Source organism: Plectropomus leopardus, chromosome 7 (genome assembly GCF_026936395.1).
Source record: "Plectropomus leopardus strain MGB_pleo_1.0 chromosome 7, ASM2693639v1, whole genome shotgun sequence".
Classification (NCBI taxonomy): domain Eukaryota; kingdom Metazoa; phylum Chordata; class Actinopteri; order Perciformes; family Serranidae; genus Plectropomus; species Plectropomus leopardus.
Genome location: NC_142182.1, coordinates 9,913,618 through 9,936,841, shown reverse-complemented (window position 1 = coordinate 9,936,841; position 23,224 = coordinate 9,913,618). Strand labels below are relative to the sequence as shown.

General features: G+C 39.7%; 1 protein-coding gene across 6 annotated transcripts in view; it reads right to left on the bottom strand.

Moving 5' to 3' along the window:
* The window catches only part of cacna2d1 (calcium voltage-gated channel auxiliary subunit alpha2delta 1), a 77,233-nt gene that overhangs the window by 6,622 nt on the left and 47,387 nt on the right, over positions 1-23,224 (bottom strand). For 2 of the 6 annotated variants that reach the window (XM_088079871.1, XM_088079869.1), the window contains exons 15-38: positions 23,129-23,218; positions 22,966-23,040; positions 22,788-22,868; positions 22,379-22,453; positions 20,028-20,087; positions 16,924-16,980; positions 16,556-16,627; positions 15,072-15,133; positions 14,542-14,618; positions 10,741-10,801; positions 10,561-10,652; positions 9,350-9,431; positions 8,745-8,807; positions 8,040-8,143; positions 7,416-7,505; positions 7,248-7,315; positions 7,100-7,138; positions 6,045-6,116; positions 4,035-4,187; positions 3,196-3,248; positions 2,722-2,777; positions 2,428-2,557; positions 1,203-1,315; positions 320-402 (exon numbers count right to left, since the gene is read on the bottom strand). In XM_088079871.1, the coding sequence (XP_087935997.1) occupies positions 320-402; positions 1,203-1,315; positions 2,428-2,557; positions 2,722-2,777; positions 3,196-3,248; positions 4,035-4,187; positions 6,045-6,116; positions 7,100-7,138; positions 7,248-7,315; positions 7,416-7,505; positions 8,040-8,143; positions 8,745-8,807; positions 9,350-9,431; positions 10,561-10,652; positions 10,741-10,801; positions 14,542-14,618; positions 15,072-15,133; positions 16,556-16,627; positions 16,924-16,980; positions 20,028-20,087; positions 22,379-22,453; positions 22,788-22,868; positions 22,966-23,040; positions 23,129-23,218 (1,908 nt within the window). Of the gene's footprint in view, positions 1-319; positions 403-1,202; positions 1,316-2,427; positions 2,558-2,721; positions 2,778-3,195; positions 3,249-4,034; positions 4,188-6,044; positions 6,117-7,099; positions 7,139-7,247; positions 7,316-7,415; positions 7,506-8,039; positions 8,144-8,744; positions 8,808-9,349; positions 9,432-10,560; positions 10,653-10,740; positions 10,802-14,541; positions 14,619-15,071; positions 15,134-16,555; positions 16,628-16,923; positions 16,996-20,027; positions 20,088-22,378; positions 22,454-22,787; positions 22,869-22,965; positions 23,041-23,128; positions 23,219-23,224 lie in introns of all 6 variants that reach the window. The other 4 variants (XM_088079873.1, XM_042496300.2, XM_088079870.1 and 1 more) reach the window with 3 other exon arrangements.

Genomic DNA, 23,224 nt, shown 5'->3' with positions numbered 1-23,224 from the left:
ACAAAAGTAGCAGCCAGTGGGATGCAGAATCATAAAACAAGAATGACAGGATGATGAGTAAAAAGAGCAAAGCAAGATTAACAAAAACAAGAGTGAAAAAAGCATGCAAAATTCATGAAAATTCTAAATTGAAAAAGAAATAAATGGAATGAATAAATCAAGTATGGATAAGAGTGAAAGAGAAGGCAATGCTTTGAATCTCTGCAGAACACTGATGAAAACCAGACAGGATTGACAGAGGCCAACTGTGAGGCCTCACTAATAGAGCTGTTTCCAGCAATGTTCTCTGCACAGAGGCATCTGTGTGGTTGTTTCTTACGTTTTCATTGTTGTCGAAACACACATCCGGCCCTTTGCGGTGTCTTGGATTCTGGGCCAGCTCGCATGGATCTGGACCTTCAGCTGAACACACTCTCAGGAAAAAGCGATTTAACGTCAGCAGTACACATTTACCACTTTAAACAGCAACAATTAAATGATGTGCTGACTCTTAATTTGCCTGCCAAAAAGCCCTCGTGTAGTTCCAACTCATCAGCCTTGGCTGGAGACACCCTGACTTATTTTTCCAGATATCTGCTGATCTTATATTACATGTAACATGGAAAGGGGATTCAATTAAGAGAATTCAGAAAAGCAGTCATGGAAATGATTACACTATACTTTATGTGGTCAAGCAGATTGCAACACTGTATTCTTATAAAGAAACTTTAAATTCAAGTCATGCTGTATGTGTGTATGCTACAGCAGCATGTGTGTCAGTGAGTTGTGTTCATATTAGCAACTGCAGGCCCTTGTTGTGACCCCTATGGCTGTGACCTCTGATGATGACATCTGTACTGACACAACCGGTAGGAAGCTACATACGAGAACAATATACACACGCTTATATCCTACATACACATATACACACTCCTGCTCTTAACCTTAAGTTACCCTGATGGCAGCATGCAGCCCAGATGAAATAAAACAAAGAAATTTAATCTGGGAGTAACATGAGACAGGCTTTCACATGCTGTGCATCTGGTTTACTGTTCACCTGTGAACATTCAGAGGGGACCTACTGCAAACTCCTTAGGTGTGTGTCCTTGTATTGAGCATTTAAAGCCCCCCTGTCACAAGGGTGATGGATGGAGGGCTGGAAAGTAAAAAGGAAGTGTAACTCTGTGTTCGATTTTTTACAAGTTGAGAGAGTGAAAGGATACAGGGTTGTTCAGCCTGTCGTAGCGGTCTGGGGTCACATGACAAACATGTCGCCTTGGCATCAGTGATCAGGAACACTAGGTTGGTGTTTGGCAGCTTCTCGGCACGATACATCCTAGAAAGCACACACAGATGTAAACAATAATCATAAAGTAGTATAGCTGCGATGTAAGGATGCACAAATGTACATGCAGTAACAATATATTGTATTTGCAAAGAGTTCACACTGCATACATGCACATAAGTTGTGCACATATATACGCAACGATGCCTCTTCTCTCCTCCTGGGACTGGCTTTTTATGGTAGTCATAAGAGTTTCTGTGTCTACAGTCGTTAACGCTGGGGGGTAAAGCAGCAGACACGTGGGACTCATAACACCCAGTAATTACAGCCATATTTAACCCCCTCCGACAGCCCAAACTGACACAAAAGGAGGACAGAGCAAAGTGGATGTGCAGTGGTCCGTGAATGTGTGTATTAGTGAGTTTGAAATACAGCCAGAGAGCAAAGGAAGAAAAACAGATAAAAGAGCTTTTGTGCTTCCCTCTGCAATTCCGGTCACTGACAGATCAAGGTAATCTGCGACCGATCAGAACTCATCAGAAAACAGCTGCCTGAAATCATGCTGGAAAACAGAGAGAGGCCAGGAAACTAACACCATTCTGGACCCATCCCTGCAGACCATTAAACAGAAGGATGTTCAGGAAGAAGATAGCATAAGAGGCGGAAAATCTTAAATAAAGCAACCCACGCCCAAGGCTGATCCTATGTGTGACCGGTGTAGGCAAGCACCAGCCACTCTTTCATTTCAGTTCTATTCAATTCAACTTTATTTATGTTTCATGTTTTGGTTTTGTCCAAAACTTAGCAATTTCTGGCAAGGAATTTTTAAAACTAAATAAAACTTTTTCAGATGTTTTCAAAGTACTCGTAGAGCTTTCAGCTACTACTGCTGTATTTGGAGTCGCTCCAAAAAATGTGCATCTTAGTCATCGGGCAAAGAATGATATAGCCTGGTGGGTGGGGGGATCTGGTGGTACGTACTGTACTTTTCTTTTCCAATAATATCAGTGATAAATGTATTTCTATGACTCTAAATGTTGATAAAACCTTGAGCAAAAAATAAATAAATAAATAACACGTCCTGTTTACAGTATGATTGGACAGAGCCACTGAAATGGGAGCACATGCAGATCTGTACACACATGACGAAAACACCCACATACCTGGAACAGTTTCCGCAGTCTAGGACACCTGAGTAGGATCTTTCATCATTGTCAAAGAAGTATTGAGTCTGCTCTGTGATGCAGCTTTCTTTAAACATGGCATCTGGTATGTCATCATCTGCTGACTCCACTGGAAATAAGAGACAGATTTGATGAAGACAAACATTGGAAAGGATTAGTGAGAGAGCAGAGGGGATTAAACTGTCGCAAATGAAGATAGGTCGCCAAAGACTGTTTCTCATCCAAACAAGGCTGACAGCTACATTTAACACAGTCGCAGCATTTGTTTCTCACCTGCTTCTAGAAGGTCGGGGAACATGAGACCAAAAAAGAGCTGCTGGAGTATCGACCTAGACACCAGAGAAAGAAAAAAACAAAGTGAGTCACACAGATGAGTCAACAGACTATCGTTAACTTTTTTACGTTGAACAACCAAACACTGTTTTAATAACAGCCACACATCTGTTTAAGACCAGAGTCACTGGTGATGCAAATGTCAAGGGAAGTATCAGTCATTCTATTCTAAAAGCAAGTTATATTGCAGTTGGACTGTCATACAGATAGCGTTGCAGTGTAATGTTGTGTAACTGCCCTTGTCCTACGCTGACCCAGCCAGCTTCATCCCTCAACAACATACAAGCCCTCTCCCATACAAACTCCTACCATAAAGTACAAATGTACTCCCACTCTAAAACGCACACGCAAACAAACACAAAAGGTGAAAAGAAACAAAAAACAGAAACACAAAAACACAACCTGTACACTCACCAGGCAGCACTCGAGGCCCACCAGCCAATACTGAGCAGGTCTGCAATGGTAGGCTGCAGAACAACAGGAAAACAAAATGATGTGGAGTAAATTCCAAATTAAGCAGAAAGGAACAGAAAAAACTTCTGTTAATACTTGCATGTTGATGCATCAAGGTCAGAAGTGGTTAAGTTTTGGGCACAGAGGTAATGGTTACTGGCCTATGTCTATCACTCTCTGAAATTAAAGTAGTTTAAGTGATAAATGTACCAGAAAAAACTCAAAAATGTACTGCCAGAGAGTCAACTGACATATAGTTAAAAGACCATGTTCTCATGGGTTTGTACAAGTTTCTGTGAGAAGTAATGCACCAACATGTGTACATATCCCGTGTAATCATGAGCCAGTAATTTCTGCATAACCGTGTATTTTGGAAGGCGTTCACGTGACCAAAGACAAAGATGTGGTGGTCGAGTGGGTTAAACATAGGTCAAAAGGAAACTGGAGTTAAGTCCCATGTGACTCAATTTTGGCTTATTACTTTTTGACAAAGCTGAACATGAGACATTGCTACAGCGCCCGAGGGTATAAAACAAAAGAACAGAATAGAATCCAGGTTGCAAATAGCTAACAATGCTATTTACACTGTGGGTGTAAATAGCATTGTTGGCTACAGACACCTGGGTGCAGAAAGTATCTGCCTTTTATATGAGTATGAACAAGAATTAATACAGTTTTGTATCAACAAACACTACCAGAATGTAAAAGTAAGACTGCAAATGCATAAATGTGGAAACTTTAATTATATGAAAGAAAGCAACTTCTGTCTTGCAGCTTGTGTGTGTGAGAGAAGATCTCACCACATAGATGGAGCGCGGTCCTGCTGCAGCTTTGCTGTCTTTCTCTGGGTCGCAGACAGACTGGTAGTCATAGGTCTTGTTGTAGGAGTACAGGGAGGTGTTGACCAGATTGATCATCAGCACAGGATCCACCTCGCCAAAGAACTGACCTATCTAGACGAGTACACACACACACACACACACACACACACACACATACACAAACAGTCAAAAAAGCAGTGTAAGAATCTGCTTGTACAAACAAAGCATACAGCTGTGTACTATCTCCTCTGACATGGCGTTATAGTCTTGGCTATTCACCGCTGCGCATCAGTGCACTGAAATTTTGCATTTATGTGCTTAGTGAATCAAGATAAGCCCATTCAACCGTTCTGCGACAGCCCTTATACGTATAAACAGAAGGCAGTCAACCTGTCGCTCTCTCACTGCATCTACTGCCATTAGGGGTGTGCCACACCATATCATTCACAATAATGCTAGTATAATTTTTGATATGATTTTTAAAAAAATTATACTGTGATTATGGAAATATTTCGACTTTTGATGTTATTCCATTATGCATGACAACAGCAAGCATGGCTAGAAGGAAATTTTCTACTTCAAAGGGTACATTTTAGGTACATTTTAAGGTTTTAGGCAACTGTTTAGATGTGTATTTTGTGGTTGATTTTATTTTGTTGTACTGTTTATATTTTAATGAGAGATATTTTTTGTTTAGTGTTCAATGAATATTTGTGGGCAAACTGTTAGATTTATTTTGACATATAAAACTTTAACACTTTTGTTGCGGTTGTTGTTTTTGTTTTTTAAAAATTTATATAAAAATGCTTTTAAGTGTTTTCTCTTATTATCAAGAATGCCATTATCAAAAAAGTGCCCTGAAATATAGTGATAATATTTTAGGGACATATCGTCCAGCCCTGACTGCCTTGCCCTTTTACCCTCTGATCAAACCGTATGAATGGGTGGAGGGTGGCGGTGTGCTCCAGCAACAACAGTTACAGGTGTCGATGTTATGTTGTTGTCAGTGTCGCTGCAGGTTTTGTGCAACAGTAATTAGACTTAGCTCACTGACCAAAAGTTTGAAAGCAAATCATTTGTTACATTAAATCAAGATCATACTTTTGCAAAACCACAGTCAGAAAGTCATTCTGTAGTTTCACAAGCAGCTGAGCACCTGGTGGGAAGTCAGCTTTGTTTGATGGGAGCGACTGTTTCAAGCTGATAAGCAAAAATGGCACGTACTAAAGGGCTAAGCCACTAAAGACAGCCAATAAGTTATGCACAATCCCAGGGGACACTGAATGTATCACAACTTGAGAAGAAGAGATCGAAAGGTTCTTATTCAAACGCTTGAAGACCATAAACTGTATGCCAGACACGGTGATGGTAGAACGGATCAAAGACAGCAGATGTCCTGTCTTAGCTGACATGAAATATTTCCAGACCCACTGAATGTCCTACGACAGACACAGAGGGGCCTGTAGCAGCCTGAAAGAGAGGAGTTAACACAGCAGAGCTGACTTCTTGCATACACATGAGACTCGCTCACTACAGCTTCCCTGACTGACTAAAAACCATCAGAACCGTCCTTTGATCCTCCTCCAGTGACCAGTGCCTTACTTTACTGGAGACTAGATGTACTGCTGTCCTACAGGAGCTTTCAAACAACTCACAGCTAACAGGCCGCTCTCATAACTTAGCTGAGTCATAAGCCCTGTACTTGACCTCCATATGAGATTGATGGATCCCTGTGACAAAGATGAGGTACATATGTAAAAGGGTAGAGGAAGTAAGAAATATGACTCCTGGCAAAGTCTTTGATTTCAGCTTTTCTGACTTTGTGACTACAGATTTGTGTGTGTGTTTGTGTGTGTGTGTGTGTGTGTGTGTGTGTGTGTGTGTGTGTGTGATGGTTAATAAGTTACAGATCATTTGGAGAAATTGAGCAGATGACTGAAGCAATACATAGTGATGATTAGGTAAAGAAACTGGTTGATGGTAACTCACCAGGGTGATATATTCCTCCTGGTTAGACAGGAGAAGAAATCCCCCATCGTCCAGGATCACACAGTCCACATGCTGGGGGATGAAGTGATTAAGAATTTAATAATGCAATAAAAATGTGGAAATAAAAAAAAAAATCATCTGTCTGTATTTCATGAAAAAAAACTCTAAACAGTAAGGTTTAGCTGAAAACTCAGATTAAGACAAGTATCTGTTACAAATATGTCCTTATTCCTGTGATTGTTCTCTCAACAGTTTTCTAATAAATAATAAATAAAGCAACATCTATACGACCCATATACATTTCAGGCTTCAGATATCTTCTATATCTTCTATAACTTCTGGGGCATGTTTAATCGCAAAACGAGGTGCATCATCTTGTTTCAGTATCTCGATTTAAATTATTATTAATATTCTTGTTTAAAAAAAATATTTTATTTTTTAAAAACAATAGAAAAAACACTCCAAAAATATTATAAAAAATACCAAAAAATATCTTCAACACCCTAAAACACTTTTAATAAAAGAAAAAGAAACACCCTATTGAATTTAAAAAAAAAAAAAAAAAAAACTAAATGTTTATCAAAATACTTGGCAATTAGTTCTCTGTCAAACAGCTAATCGAAAAATTGACTGTTTTAGCTGTACTTGTATGAACTGATAATTAATTTAATTATCATTGTTTGTAATCTCTTCTTATGTTCTTATTCACAAATCTTAATTTGTAAAGTAACTACAGTGTTCACATAAATGTAGTGGTGTAAAAAGTACTATATCTCCCTCTAAAATGTAATGGAGTAAAAGCATAACGCGACATGAAAAGAAAATACTAAATCAAGTATGAGTACCTCAAGTTTGTACTGAAGTGCAGTACTTGAGTAAATGTACTTTGTTACATTCCAGCACTGCTAATCATGCTTAAATACATCAATTTATTGCAGTGAAATCTTGACAGTTTTGTCCTTTAAGGTAACAGATTTCTAATCAAGGCTGTCAGCACAAACATGGCGAGGGGAAAGAAATGATAGAAGATAATAAAAAAAACTGCATTGATGTACCTTGTCATTCCTCAGACAGCCACAGATCTCATCCTTGCACTAAAAGGTAAAAACATGACCCAGACAAGAAATTAGTATTGTAAACCAATAGATAAAGATGTCAAAAAATTGTGTATAAAATAAAGTAAACCTTATTAACCCAACTTACGTTCAGTTTCAGTGTCGCATTAATGAAACTGTTCATCCAGAAAGAGACATTGAGTTTCACTCCCACCACTGCAGCACAAAACACAAAACAGGCAGATGCACAGCTATTGAGTCGTTTCCTTCATGCTGCATTACAAGAAGCAATCAATCTGGGATTAGCAGGACTGACCTGCTGGTTTGAGCGTGACTTCATTGATCGTGAGGTCTACTGCTTTGCTCACCAGAATACCTGACTCAGAAACAGGCTCCCTGCCCTCTGCTGCAATTGAGAGGAGATACACAAGGGAAGAGAAACAGTAATCATGGCAATTTATGTTAAACCACTTTTAAAAAAGCTTGGCAGAGAACATTTCAGAATGGGAATCATGGTAAAATGGGAGTAATCGCTGTCCGTTGTGGGGAATTCCATACATTTTTAGCTGCTTGTAATTTATGTGAGCTGAGTGGAGTCTGTGAGGCCAGTACATGTGTTAATCCAGTCAAGTGTAGCTGAAAGCGCAGCTACATTACACTGACGTTTGCCTGTCCTGATGTCTGTTAGAGAGATCAGTGGAGATAACAGGAAGTATACAGGGCAGGACGGAGGGAAGGAGGGAGGAGACGAGCGCTGAAAGACACAGCGGGAAAAGGAGAAGGATAAAGAGAGTGATATCAGAGGCCCGAGTGTGTGATCTTTGCCAGTAGGATTGGGATGTCGTCCAAAGGCAGAGAGCAGGATAGGCTCAGTGCCAGACCACATTGAAGATCCACAAACGCACACATACACATATTTGAACCTCTCAGATAAACTCACGGTTGAAAGATGGAGCTGTGAAGATATAAATTTCATTGTCCAGGGTCCTTTTGTAGAAGCTGGACTCGTATGTCTCCGGGTTCTCAGTCCACTCTTCCCCAGCACTGAAAACATTAATAAAGTCACACAATATAATATTATATATGGACCATTACAGGCATAAACCACCAAGGAAATGTGTTTGATCTATCTGAACAATTTCCATTTTAATCTACAGCCAAATGTTTGTCATCGAAATAAGAGTCACACCCACTGTGTTGATATATGTCAAGGGCACGATCCCATAAAAGCAATACGTGATTGTATTTCATGTTTTATAAGCAAGAGGAATATGAATTCATCTTTGGCTGGAATATTATATTCTGACCAAGTGGAGCCCCCAAGTTTAGTTCAGACAAAAGTAGCAGCAAGGAAACTGAGGGACGTGAATTGCATTTGGCTGCTGGATGTGCGGATTTGACCCATGTCCTGCACTGGCTTGGCGAGCTCTGGGAGTTCAGCTGAAAAGTGTCTAATCCTCTGTGTTCAGGAAAAGAACCCAGCAGAGCAGGTGAGTATAGCAGCCAAAAACGCTCAACTTAAGAGCATTACAGTCTGTCTCCATTTTCATCTCACACATTTACACCACCAGATATTTGGACAAAGATCGGCGCACTGTTTCACAACGCCAGCTGAGTGAAACTGAGAAGAAAGAGAGGATAGTACCTTCTTGGGTAGACTCTTGTGATTCCTCCATCTGTGGCTACAAACCGGGCCACTATCCCATCCCTGAGAACATGGAAAACAACAGCTCAATCAAACCTCAAAGCCACTGACAAATATTAGAAAAAGCATTTGTGAATTCTAAAACCAAGCTGCAGACACGACACAAATTGTTTTATACCCACAGTCACTTGTCTCTATGTGTCCTAATGTTAAACAGATACCCTGCAGCGTGTGTGCAAGTGTGTGTCCAGATTATTTCAGACAAGCGGGCATACCATGAAAGGAAACACAGTGATGTAATTATTTTATTTTCCACTGAAAACAGCATGTCTTGGCAGAGCACAGTGTGGTTGGGTGTGATGTGCATTTTGTGCTTCGCTTTCATCGTGTTTCACTAGTTAGACATGATCAAATCGCACAGAGTAGAGAAGAAAGAAAACTCTGGCTCAGTTAGTCAGTAAATTGTGCATGAAATAACCATCAGCCACATACAGAGCAATAGTGTGCACATGCTACACAGATTTCCATGAAGAAGAAACACTTATTTTTAACATGTTCAGATGAATACTGCAACGTTAAAAAAAGCATAAATGTTTGGCACTTACACTGTCTGCTCGTTCCAAAGTTTAACCAGTTCAGCTGTCAGACCTGCATCCAGGATTACTCGATTCACCAGGGACACATTACCTGTGGATAAAAGACAAGATATATTTTATCATATATTGCGGACATTACATCTCCACAATAAGAGTGCTCACTATGCAAATATGGCAATGGAAGCGATGCCAGCCTATTGTTTACAAAACTTGGCAGGAGAGATGAATATATTATGCTTTTGGCTCTCGCAAGAGTCACTGCTGATGTGCCACTGAGCAATACACTTAGCCCAGCATGATTTTTTTAAGTAAATCTGTTCACTGGCTAACAGTAAGAATACTGAGCAGACAAGCGATTAAGTGCCTGAAGGTGAAAGTCTGAAAAAGAGCAGCCAAATCTTCTCCCTGGATAAATGAGGGAAAATTTTTGATCTCATGGCACTTGTTAGGGAATCATCCAGCAGAGAGACGTGTTTTTGTAGATCTTGTCTGAGTGATTATTAGAGAGTCAGACAGCAGGAAGTAACTTTGTGAAGGATTGGCTGTTGAAGCTTTAGGAGATGCCAAGGTATTGAGATTGAACCCTGCTGTCAAGAAATGTACTTTTCAGAAAATGTTCTGCTTCCCTTGAGTGTTGTTTTAAATCATGTTCATAACTTTTTTTTATAGACTCAAGAATGAATTGTGAGATCATTCTGCACAAACAGCAACAATAAATGCAGTAATGCATATTTCTATGGCTTGACCTTGGGTTGAAATGGATCGAGGATACCTAGATCCATTAGCTGGATGATGGTGGTAAGCCATACTAGGGAGGTATAGTCCATTAGATGATGACAAATCAAACATCATGAGTCACTGTGCAGCATGACAACATCGGGCTTCTAGGAAACTCAGTCGATCGGGCTGATGTCACTCTGCTTAGTCCACACTAATCTAATGACCGCAGTAATGCTCTGACCTTCAGATGCTGACCATCGTGATATCAGAGTGGAAAGTTTCACCACAACTGACAGTGAAACACAGCATGCATGTATACATACTCAGAAACTTCCACTCTCATCACTGCACACATAGAGATGCAACACTGTATATTGATTTAGGTGACATCAGTGTGGGTCGGTGGTATTATAACACTGGTATGAGCACAAACAGCAAACTGACATCACCAACAGTACAAATGTGTCAAGTAAGAACAGTGAAAAAGATGCATGACTCACATGCATCTGGAGTGTTCCTATCAATGTACTGGCTGAAGTCGACGACAAACTGGGTGTTGTTGAGTGACAACTTCAGCTCTTTGCAGTACTCCCTGAAGGAACAGTGTTGATCAGTTTCATCTCAACATTAATTCCTGCACAGTGAAAAGTGGGTTATGTAACAGTGTGGGGATCACTCACCTTGGAGCGATGTAGGTGTAACCATACTCATCAAACCTCTCCGGCTGTATGGTTTCCATGGCTTTTTGAAAAAACAAAAACACCTGGGTTAGGCAGATTTCAGCTGGACTGTGGAACTTTTGTCTCCCACTTCTGGCAGTGAAATGAATTACACAAACACTGTCGATGCATGCTTATGTCAAATGCCTGCAGGTGAGCTCGCCACATGTCCCATGCCCTGAGGAGTGCCCTCTCTCTTTTTTTTTAATCTTTACTGAACACAAGTTTCTTTTTTTATGTGAATCATGCAGTCCAGAAACTTTTCTAATACACTTCCTAGGATTTTTCACCATAGCTTCCGCCACACTCCTAGCTGCTGCTACGCCACTATGGTCTCCCCCTACCTCCCCTTAAGCTCCAGCTGGCTGATGTAAAACACATCAATCTCGGTGCGCCACTGCAAGAAACTCGTCAAAGACACCACAACTCTGAATTGTGTTTTTTTTTTCCAAAATAAATGTCTGTTTTGATGTTCAGTTTCTGCTTGTTAAATATAGACAGTCTTTTCAAAATACATTTAGGACATTTGTAAAAAAAAAAATGTTTTATAAGTTGACTGTCTTAGTTTCAGGCAACAGACATATGTGGTTAGGTTAAGAAAAAAATGGTTTGGCATAAAATAAGTACCTTTGTCACTAACGTAGTGCAATGGTACTTGAAATGCGTGACATATGTCATCGGGCATACGTCACTAGCATAATATGCTACACATACTAGAACGTTACATTGTCATTAACATAACTCGATGAACTTTTGGGTTCACTCAGGACACAAACAGCAGACTCCCGGGTGTAAGTCCAAAGTATGTTTGACCCATCCCTCCATGCCACCTTATCCAGACTTTCTTGCTTTGATATTGTTTTAGATTGTGTGATGTATTCTGTTTTGCCTTTTTACCCTGTAAAGGACTTTGGTCGACCTGGTTGTTTTAAACGTGCTATATAAATAATGTTGACTTGACTTGCACTTTATATAATGGTAGTTAGCCGAAGCATCAAAAAATGTACCCGCCCGATGCGTCTCATACTACTACCGCTAAAGGTTGCCCGTGTCTGATGTTGAGGGCTGCTGACCAAATGTCAGTATTTGACAAGTTGGGAGTGAGACCAGGTTGGCAGTACAGAGTGCTTTTCCGGGCAGCGAGAGGTTTAATCAGCATTATGTGAACCTGTTTGGCAAGGGCCTGTAAGAGCCCACTTGAGCTTTAAGAGCGTGATCTCTGTTTATGAAATGATGTAAATAAAACAAAATGATGTAAATGCATTGGTATCTGTGCTGCATGAATCCAGAAACACTTGACAAGTAGATGGTTATATCCAATTTTAAGAAATGGACACATTATACTGCAGCTGAGCCCCCCCCCCCTCCCCCGCAACACACTCACACATAAAATATTGGACAGATATGAGGTGATGGATTAAGGTGGAGAGTGTGCACGGAGGTGCAGTGGGGAGGCATGAGAGAATAACTGAGTGAGAAATACTTGCCTTCTTGCCCTGCAATGACCCCAGAGACAGAGATGAGGAGAGGAGAAAGTAGGGAAGACAAAGGATGAAAAAAAAGTATTCATCATCTGACAAATGAAGTCATATCTTGGAAAATATGCTGAAAATAGTGAATATTTCCCACAGTACGTAATAAAACACAGCAGTGAGAGAATATTAGATCTAATAGAAAAACTTTAAATGGATTGAGTGCACTTTCTAGAAATGCAGAACAGTGAATGATCAGAGGGGGACGACAGCAAGAGAACGGCACGTAAACATACAGTAGTAATAAGGAAAAATTCCTTCCAATCTATGCTTTGTCTGCCCTGGCTCTGGTTTTCATTTAAATAGTATCTGGTAATTCTTATCTCGTAAATGACATGTCAGGCATGGATGGCCATCATTCACTGGTCTTTTAAAATGAAGACATTTTGGACATTGCCTTTAAAATACACTGAGTCGTGTGGTGTTGTCTGCGAAAAAAATTACTGGGGCGCTGAGTTTCCTCGGGGTCATGGAAATCTGGTGCAGGATGAAACGACGTCCTTCACATAAAACATAACAGGCAGATTCATTGTCCCTCTGTCTCTATAGACTGGGCAGGGTGTCTGCGTCCAATTGCTTTCCCCAACATACATTCTTTCTCCTCTTTCTTGCTCTTTATTTCTCTGTCAGCATCCCTTCAACCCCAGCATTAGGTCATGTATTCAATGCATGCAGCGTTTCTGCTACACGGATAAAAACATTTCCATCCATCACACCCTGGACTGGGATAATGTATTCGGAGGACAAGTGGCTGCTGCAGAAAAAGTGGTAAGATGGATCGAGGTATTGGTGGTCTGGCTCCAGTTTGAAACTCTATATGGCTGTGCAGAGAACTTTAGAGTCCCCAACTCCCTATCTGAGTGGTCTGTGGCAGCAATGCATGGTGTGTTACTTTCTTTAACAGGCCTGTAAACGTTCTGACAGTCTTTATGGCACAGTGACAGACTCGTTATGGCAGAGAGGGAGTGCTACAGAGGCCGAAACACTCAGTCAAAATCTCATCTGTTGGAATAACTGCGCCATTAGCCGTTTATGCTTCGTGGTTTCACATCAAAGTTATGAAAAATCCACTAAAGCCAGATGGTTATGTGCTGATTCTGGTGTTTTCCCTCTAATTATATCCCACGATCAAAGCGGCTATCCGCCGATGCATCTATAAAGTCGTGATTAAGCTTTCAAACTTCAGAGTTCCTCTATCCATCTATCCATCCATGCAAATAAACAGCTGACAAACATGGAAGAGCATCACATGGCAAGACAGTTTTCAAATAACAGTGACTACTTGCCCCAAGGTGAAGCTGTAAGGTTCCAGTTTGGAAGCAGGACAGGAGAGAAAAACTCGCATCAGAATCAAATGCAAACAATTGTACAAAGCTGCGCATACAGTATGTGTAAGAGTTTGAAAGAGAAGAAATATGAAAGAGTTTTGTCCTTGTGATTATTAGCTGTGTTCTGAGCTGTTAGGAGAAGCAGCCAAAGTGGATCACGCAGCTAGACGGCCTTGAGAGCACAAAACAAGCAACAGAAAAAAAAAAGAAAAAAAGCTGAAGATAAAGAAAAAGGGAGGAAGGGAGGGGGATGTAGGAGGAATAAAGTGAACTAGGTGAGGACAGGTTTACAGATTAGACAGAGGCCGATGAAAACAGAGAGACAGATGGAGAAAACAATCCAGAGTAAAGTCTGTCTGATTCGGGAAGCCTTGGAACATTTAGGAAAGAAAAGATGGACTTATGGACAGGGAGGTAAAGAGATGGAATTGAAACATAGTGTGAAAGGGGTGCGGAGAAGGGGGGGTTTGTAGGAGAGGCGGTAATGAGCAGGGAGAGGAGGTGAGGGAGATTTCGTCTTCTCCTAAGCCAGAAGGGGGGCATGAACAGGGGAGTAATGACGGAGAGAAGAGCAAAATGTAGACAAGATCAAAAGAGCTAGCGCTCGGGCTGGGTGTGGGAGAACGAAAGCATGTGGATGAGTGTGTGTGGGAGTGCAGGGCGACTGACCAGTGGGTTACACTACAAAAGGAAAGCACTGTGGGGATCTGCTGATCTGAGCAGCAAATACAAAGGAGTGGTTGTGGTCCCAGCGAGGAGCGAGTAATGCAAAGCCAGAGGAGATACTCGAGAGTACGACCCAAAGAAAGTATGCATGGGAGTTGGTCTTGAGGCACAAGCAAAATTAAATGTGACTGATTTGTTTGCACACTGATTATCAAGAGGGTGTATGCTGTACTTACACATTGCTTTCTGAATGTCATCCCCCAGTTTAGCTTGAATGAAGTGTTCACTGTATTTAGGCAGTACGAGGGCCAGGCTGTAGAGAAGACAATCACAGTCACACTGATGACACAAATTTGTGTTTGGAGGTTGTTTAGGAAAATTATTTGTTTTAGGAAAGGTCATTCAAAGCATGCAATGTTTTCCAAAAAGCTCTGTGAAGTGCTTTTAGTACTTTAGTAGCAGCTGATTAAAGGGATTTTATATCAATCAAGAGGGAAAAAAACTGATTAAGGTTTCCATGTTTTATTAAAACAGGGACGCTTTTCTGCACGTTCAGTAAAAATCAAAAGCAATCTCTCAAATGTATTTCCCATTAACTAAGCAGAGCCTGCTGTTAGAAACAAGAGAGTGACCCCTGTTGGCTTAAGAAGTGTCCTCCATCAGCTGGAGTGCTCTCAGTAGTTAGTGGCAGTGAATTGTCTTAAGTGACATAGAAACAGCTTAATGTACCATAAAGAAATATTGCAGAAGTGCTGAGATGGCTCACCTGTAATCTGTTCCATTGACCGGCGCAAACGTGTAGGTCCTGACTCCTCTATCGATGTACCTCTGCCGAAGATGATATACACAGGGACCATCATTCAGAGCTGCTTTGTAATGCCAATGTAAGTAGTGCAAATATTTTTTAGCATTCAGCAAAAAATCCAGGACAAAATCAATATTTATTTTACACATGTAAAAATCCCATCTGTATAAAATGCGACTACAAATGAGATCATAAAAAGACGATTTTCAGCTCTAACGTTCTGCAGCTCATTTGTGTTTTCTCTTTACTGTGTGTTAGTGGACGAATATTCTGAGCTTTCCTCACAGCAAGATGAACGTTCATGACTGAATATAACAGTGAACAATGTCTTCTTGCAGCAAGGAATATTACCACTTTGAATATGTAGGAGCATAAAAGACAATTGGAAAGTATTAAGTCTGCATCTTTTAGAAATGTTTCAATTAAATCGGTGAACTAACAAGAGCAACTAGCCTAACAAATGACATATAATTAATAGTGAAACTAACTACTGCCTTAATATATCAGATAAATTAAGTATAGTGACATCAGTCACAGTTTATTCATTTAATTGTTCCAGTTGCACATTTTCCTTAGTACAATGTAGAGCAGGGCGGTATACTGGTTCATACATCAATTTTTCAATACCATCATACTGCTACACAGCAAAGATAGTCGCTGAGGTGCAATCTGTAATTGTTTCTTACTGACACAATAGAATATTTGAGGTATTTCTTTTTAAATACTTAAATACTTTGAACAGATGTTTATTGTGGTTTATTCTACTGTCAGGAGTAGCCTACATAAGATATACCAACATGTTAATTATTGTTTTTATTAATTAATCATGTACTTACTGAGGGCTTTTATCACTGTGTTTCAACACAATCTTAAAATATTTTGTATTGAAAAAGGAGCAGAGTTGAGGTTTTTAGGCACATCAGTTTTGAAGTTTTGTTCTTGCAGTTTGCCCAATAAGAGTTGTTTACTTTCTGTTTAGTGCATTCTGATTCCTTCATTACTATATGATGCTGTGGGGCCAAGCAAAACGCAAAAAGTTTTTAGTATATATGTATATGATGATGTTAAAATGTTTTTATGATATTTTTATCTAGTCCTGACAGTGGAATAACCCATTATAAACCAATACAAAGGCCCAGTCATGAAAAAAAATAAAATAAAAAACTACTGTCATATAGCATGAAACTGCCAGAATCTTAAAAAATACCATGAAACAAATTTTTAATGAAACCATCCAGCACTAGTACAATGGATAAAATGTTGCACTGAAAATACTTGTTATTTCAGTTGTGCAATATCTGTGAATATTTCTGCAAAAATACTGCAAATTCTGCAGCTGCAGAGCAGAAGCAAAGAAGAAACAAATTTAAAGTTACAAGATAAAGTTCCAAGTACAAACATACTCATGTGTAATATGTTAACCCCCATACAGTATTTTCTCTTACCTCATCTTGAGTTTTCACCAGAGTGTCGATGGTACGTTCGCCTGTCTCACCATCGATCATCATTCTCCTGATCTACAGGGAGAGACCAAGACAGACAGGACAGACAGTGTATGTAGTTCTAGTGTGACTGGATCTGATTTAGTGAGTCTCAGCTGATTTGAAAACATTCTGTCTCATAAACTCATGCTAACGGGTTAAGGGACACTAAGTAAATCATTTGCAGGGACTGCTCATGATGGTTTTATGAGGAGACGAGCGACATCTGGCACCTGAACACCTGCCTGCATGCATATCCACCTCGCTACTTTTGTGTGTGTGTGTGTGTGTGTGTAAAGCAGAGGGGATTATTATGTATCTGCACACTCTACCTCCACTTTGATGTCATTCTCCAGCTCAGCATCCAGGAAGTCCAGTGTAACAGGTTCCTGGAATTTAGGATTCTGTGGAAAAGGAAGATATTTCAGTGTCAAGTTTCAAACATACCAAAAGACAGAATATCAGGATCAATGTGACCAAAAAATGAATAAAAAAAAACCTTTAGAACCCTGACACACCAAGCCAGCAGTCAAGAATCAGTCAATGATGGGCCGTCCATGAGTGTTTGTTGCTCAAGTCACTGAAATATTTTCTGATGGTTTGTGTTATTGTTCACTGGCACACAGTAAATATGCTCTATTCTTTGAATATTAGATCGTATATTAGGGAACTTTTGTCAGGTTTGGGAGCATTTTTTGAATTAAATAAAAGATGGAAATAGGTGCCTTTAACATGTTAGGGGAGGAAGATTTTTATTTATTTTTTCTTTTTTTTATTAACGTCACTCAAAGGGACACTGCATCTACTATCTAGTATGTAACAAATGATGACAGACTGTTATGTGTAGGTGCTGATGTATGTATGTTGTTGCTGTTGTTTTGTTGTTTGTGTGTGTTTTTTTTAATATGGTTGTATCATTTATATTGAAGTGTCTGGTTTTCTTTCTTCATATGACATTTGACTGATCCAAAATAATAATCTCAAATAAAAACTTAAATGACAATAAATAAATAACTAAAAATATTGGATTGTGTTGTTGTTGACTACTGCCTTCTGCTGTTATGAAGAGTTGCGTCCTCTCACGCAGACACAGAATACGTGCTGGTTGGCCGTCACTTGTAGTCTCTCTGTTGTGTTCATGTGCAACTTTTTGGCAGAGACACAGGTGACTTGAGGCAATGCTACAGAAGGCTTACGCCAGTTCTTTGATGTCAGGTTGGTGTGTCTGGGCCTTCAGGCTTATCCTGAGTCATTTAGCTGGAAGCAAAGTTTAATATGTAATAACCCACTTTGATATTACTCTATCTAAACCCTGCCGAGTTGATGGAGAGAAACATTATAAAATTCGGCGGACCATTTTACAATTTCTATTCAGAGATTGGTTCTTACTTTGGCAATCAGCCATTGAGAGGAATATCCCTGTGCATTTTAGTACTGAAATCGCATTGAAGAAAATATAGAGGACTTATTATTTGAGCCACAATATTCTTTTGTATTCAATTCAGGAGCAATGCCAACCATTAACCCTAACACATGAATCCAATCAAATCCATAGGATAAAAAACAGAAAGGACCATATGGCAGCGTTTTGACAACATATCTGTGACACCAGATGCAGCTGAATCAGATCTGATACAAAGTGACACGGGACCCTATTAATGTCCTCTCTTAAAAACCCTATACGTCTGAGTGGCTTTATGGTGGTATAAAATGGTAGCAGTAATCTAGTGCTTCTCCATAAAACAGCAGTACATGGAATCTGATACTAGTCTGTCCTCCGCAGCGTTTGTTCACTCTGTGACTTAAAATGTGGGGTGATGCAGTGAGAGCACACTTGTGTTTTCTACAAAGTTTCTAGTTTTTATGTTGACATATGCAAGTGTTAAGTCCAAAAAGTAACTAACTATGTGCTTCAAATTTAAAGTCAGGGAGAGAACAGGAAGTAAAACTTTGCTTTTGTCACAACAAAGCTGCAATTCTTAAATAAACTTCTAGTATATAAAGTGTGAATCAGTACACGGACAAAATAATTAAAAAGCAGGAGTTGAGTTTCTTACATTTGATGGTAAGTTAAATGAAATGAAGCAGCAAAGGAAGATGATGAAGATGAAGCATCTCAACATGAAAATGAGAAAAGAAAGAATAAAAGATCAAGAGGTACAACACTGGGCCATACAGAATGAAACATCAAACATACACAAGAAAGACAGGAGAGAATATGAAAAGAGCAAAAACGGGAACACTGGATGGTGTGAACAGTAAAGTGGAAAAGATCAAATGAGAAATAAGGAGTGAGAAAAGAAGAGCAATGAGATTAGAAGAGAATAAAAGAAAGCGAGAATACTGTTAGTGTCAGCAAGAGATTTGTTGAGGTGAGCTCGGGTGTCGGATCAAAATAAAAACGCTGCTGCATCTTGCGAGAATTGAGTGATGAATATGAAATATGCACCAACATAATCAAATACAGAAAGATCCACTGCAAAGTCAGACAGTGGGAAATGTTCAAAGGGCCGAAGGTCATAATCTGTATTCACACATTCTCCCATTTGGCTGATTCAATAAGACATGAGTGATTGACAGGCAGCCCTCTAAGCCTCACACGCACACACGCATGCACACACAAACACACACACACACACACACACAGAGTACAGAGTACAGAGTACATAGTACAGAGTTGAATGGATAAAAAGTAATAAAAATGCTGTATTGCTTGAATGCTACACTAAATCAAGATAATTCTAATGATGCCTTTGTGTATTATAACAGTAAGTTTGCTCTCAGTGGGCACCGCTTGACCTGATTCACATTATCAGTGATATCAATACCATCCTCTTCCCACTGTATTTTCAGTAATACCCACATATGCAAATTGCACTTCTAAAATTTAAAGTGCAACAAGGAATGGGTTTGCAGAAAAATCGAGGCGAATGCTAAGCTAAAATAGTCAACAACGCTAATGAACAACTTTTGTGGAATTGTTGATTTGTCCCCCAAAAAGTCATTTTCTGCACAACTACAGCTCAAAACAAGTATTTTTTTTTAGATTAGTCAAAGCCTTTGTATTAGCTTAACTATTCCTAGTTATGTAATGCCAAATCATCCAATGCTAGACCATTAAGAATGACTTTATCCCCTCATTTAGGCTTTGGAGGTGACAGACAAATCAAAAGGATTTGTGCTCACACAAATGCATGTACACAATTACAAAAAACACACTTTCACATGTGAAATGATTTTCATGACAAAAGCCACAGAGAGATATACAATCACTTCAGCTTTAGGGAATTTACACTTTAGGTTGTAAATAAGTCATGGCGATGACTGCTACTGCACCAACTGAAAATTCTATCTATGGGATGACAATACATAAAACTCTACACCGCTACCTCTAAGAACTACTTCTGTTATCTAAAGTACTTCTACTTTGTCTCACCTCATGAAAAGTGACAGCATACTTATTATTGAGCCTGAGCTTTCTGTTACGAATCCTTTCCTAGGAAAGTTATAAAAAGATGCACGGTGATGCATTTTGTTGTTTTAGAAGTGTGGGGGGTTGGGTTTTTGAACTAAAGCAAACCAAAAAAAAGGAAAAAATACTGTTTTAAAATACATACATTGAGTCACTCCCAGCTGCAACTCAGCAGGTATTTCTACACACACATACAGACACAAACATATGCACAGCTTTGACCAGAGTTAAGCGTTCCAGTCTGTGTGAAAAAATTGTGAGGGGACAAAAAACAAGAGGAAAATCCCCTTAATTCCAGAGAGAGATAGAGAAAGAATAAACAGCTCTGCAACATTTCTTATCACTGCATGAAAGGGGAATACCAGAGGAACATAAACATGTAGACACTGATAAATATCCTGAACGCCTAGTTACCATAAACGACTTAGCAACGCCATCGCCTTCTTGCTTTCCCTGTTTTACTCCTACTCTATAGAAATAACGCCTGTTTTCCTATTGCACTTGATATTACCCTGCCAATAACATCTTTTAAATTTAGAATTAAAAGTATACTGCCCCTTTCAATAGCAGCACGCAGGTGAGGTCGGGACTTTATGGAAAAGGTAGCGACTAGGTGCTAGACCATAAGCAGCTCCTATTAGAGAGGAAACCACTAAAATTGTAGCACCGAAAGACTCAAATATAACGAGGACAAACGGCAAGTGAACAGAGCTCATTTCAAAATGATGCTGCTTTGGGACACCCACTAGCTCACCTGGTAGTGCGGGTGTCCCACATATAAAGGCTATGAGTGGGGATGAGGTGCGACACAGCGGTGGCCGTTGTCGGTTGGACAGGTCGGTTTTGCTGAAGTATCAGCTTGTTCATCTAAACAAAGGTTCCTACCGCTTGGGTCAAATGGGATTTAAGACCTTTTAAGACTTCTTTATTGCCACTTGGAATAAAATTCAAGATAATTTTACAATAGTAAATGTTGAAGGGAAAAAACAGGAGAATTTTATTTTATTTTTAAAATAAATATTGAAACATAAAAAAATCTTACTTTTAAAAGATTTATTTACAATATTTTAACGCCAATTAAGGCCTTATACTTAGATTAATGGATTCAATAACTCTTAAGACTTTTTAAGGATGTGCAAGAACCCTGATTACAACAAATGTAGCGCTCCTGCAATAGTAGCATACAGAGGAGAGGCCAAGTTTGAATGCTGTGTAGTGACACATCCAGCATAGTATTTCTTTAAATTCTTCAAATTCTTAATTTCTGCATCCATAAATGTCTGTATTAAAGGCTTACGTTGTGAAGAAATGTGAATTTTTGGACAGGATCGATGCGAGTGTCTTTCCAAGGTTCCACTGTTCCAGATGCAGGAAGGGGCCACTCTGAACATCATGACCCCAAACACAGAACTCAGTCCTGGCAGCACATGGCCACCGTGCAGCCTGTCAGAACGTGCTTGCCTCGGGCTTACGATGGTGGGTGGGAACTCCTTGTGGGGTCATGACTAATTTTTACCAGGTTGCATCTTAATACCTGCCAGTGGCTAAAAGTCCTGTTGCATTTTTGTGAGGGCTTGTAAGTCTACAGGCCTTTGGCAGGTTAAGTCATGCAGCTTAAAACTGATATGGTGAGTGACATTTGCCACTTGAACTTCTGGTGGAACTGTTGGATATTTCCATCATGTTTTAATTTTAAGTCTTATTGTAAACATACTCAAAATTGTTTGGTGAATTTAGTTGGCATAAAGCAAGATTCTGTGTGGTTGTTTGTTTGTTTTACGTGTTCAAAATATCTATCTATCTATCTATCTATCTATCTATCTATCTATCTATCTTCTTCTGTTACAAAATGTAATTTACATAAATGAAAAACAAAAACGGCATTAGCATGATATTCCCATTGTGAAGCAAATTAAATTATATTCTGGGATGTACCACCCTCACACATTATCTCTACTATAGGCCACAGAGCTTCATTTCATCCTTCATTCTTAAACATATATGCCCGTTCACTGCCAAGTCTATGTATCTATTTCATCTCACATGGTAATGAGTGACCTTCTAGCCGACATCTGAGGAGTGATGATATCAAGTCATACTCTAACCAGAGAATGAGTTCCCTTTATGAAGACTGATGAGGTGACGGCACACGGATAAAGTTTGAGATGAACCTGCACCATCTGCTAGCCTGGGAATCATTCACGAGCGCATGCAGTTATTGTGTGACCATGTAGGAGAGTCAGAATATAATGTGAAGCTTCAAGACATGGACCTGCTGAGCCACATGAAGCGACGCTTAGGGCCAGATGTCGTACCTTTGGCTGGAGATTGGGGTGTAGCAGGACATATCCATTGGGATCAATGGCAAAGTAGTATCCATTTGGACCAATCTGAAGAATAAATTGAAAATATACTGATGTCAGTACATGTACAGTGAAGAAGCCAAACAGCTGGTGATGTTGAAAAGTGTGTAAAGGAAGAGCCTCAGTGGTCCCAAAAAACAAGTACAACATGCAACAAAGGGGCTGTAATTAACGACAAGGACATTTTTATTTGCAAAGGATTTAATGAAGAGGTTAGAAAAGAACAACACATCTAATAGAATCCCATCACTTACTAATTGCACCAGAGGGAAAACTGCAAACAACCACGTGAGTCACAAGAGCTGCTTTGATAAATGTGTTTGTCTGCGTGCATATGATCACATATGGGTGTTAAACTCACTGTGAAGCGCGGTGTGAGCTTCTTGATGTCATCCAGAGACACGTCAATCCCCATTACGCCAAGAATCAACTGATTCTGGTGCTGAGAGACAGAAAGAGAGAAAAAAGGATGAGAAAAGGATAACTCTACTCATCAGGTCACACTACTGCTGACTCCACTCATCATTTATTTACCACACCTCGCCATTCCTGTCATCTTTGGTCTTGGTTTTATTGAATACAGGTAGTGTTCCAGTGATGACCAGACCCAGCTCCTGATGGGTGATTCAAGCAATTAAATTCAGGAATCTTATCATGTTAGAAACGGCAGAGACAGTACTTCAGAACAAAAAAATGACATACCAGGGCATCAAGATATACATTAGTCCACTGGACTTGTTTGGCCTGCTTGTCTGCAAGAACCATTGGCCTTCCCAGGACATCCAGGTACTCCTAAAT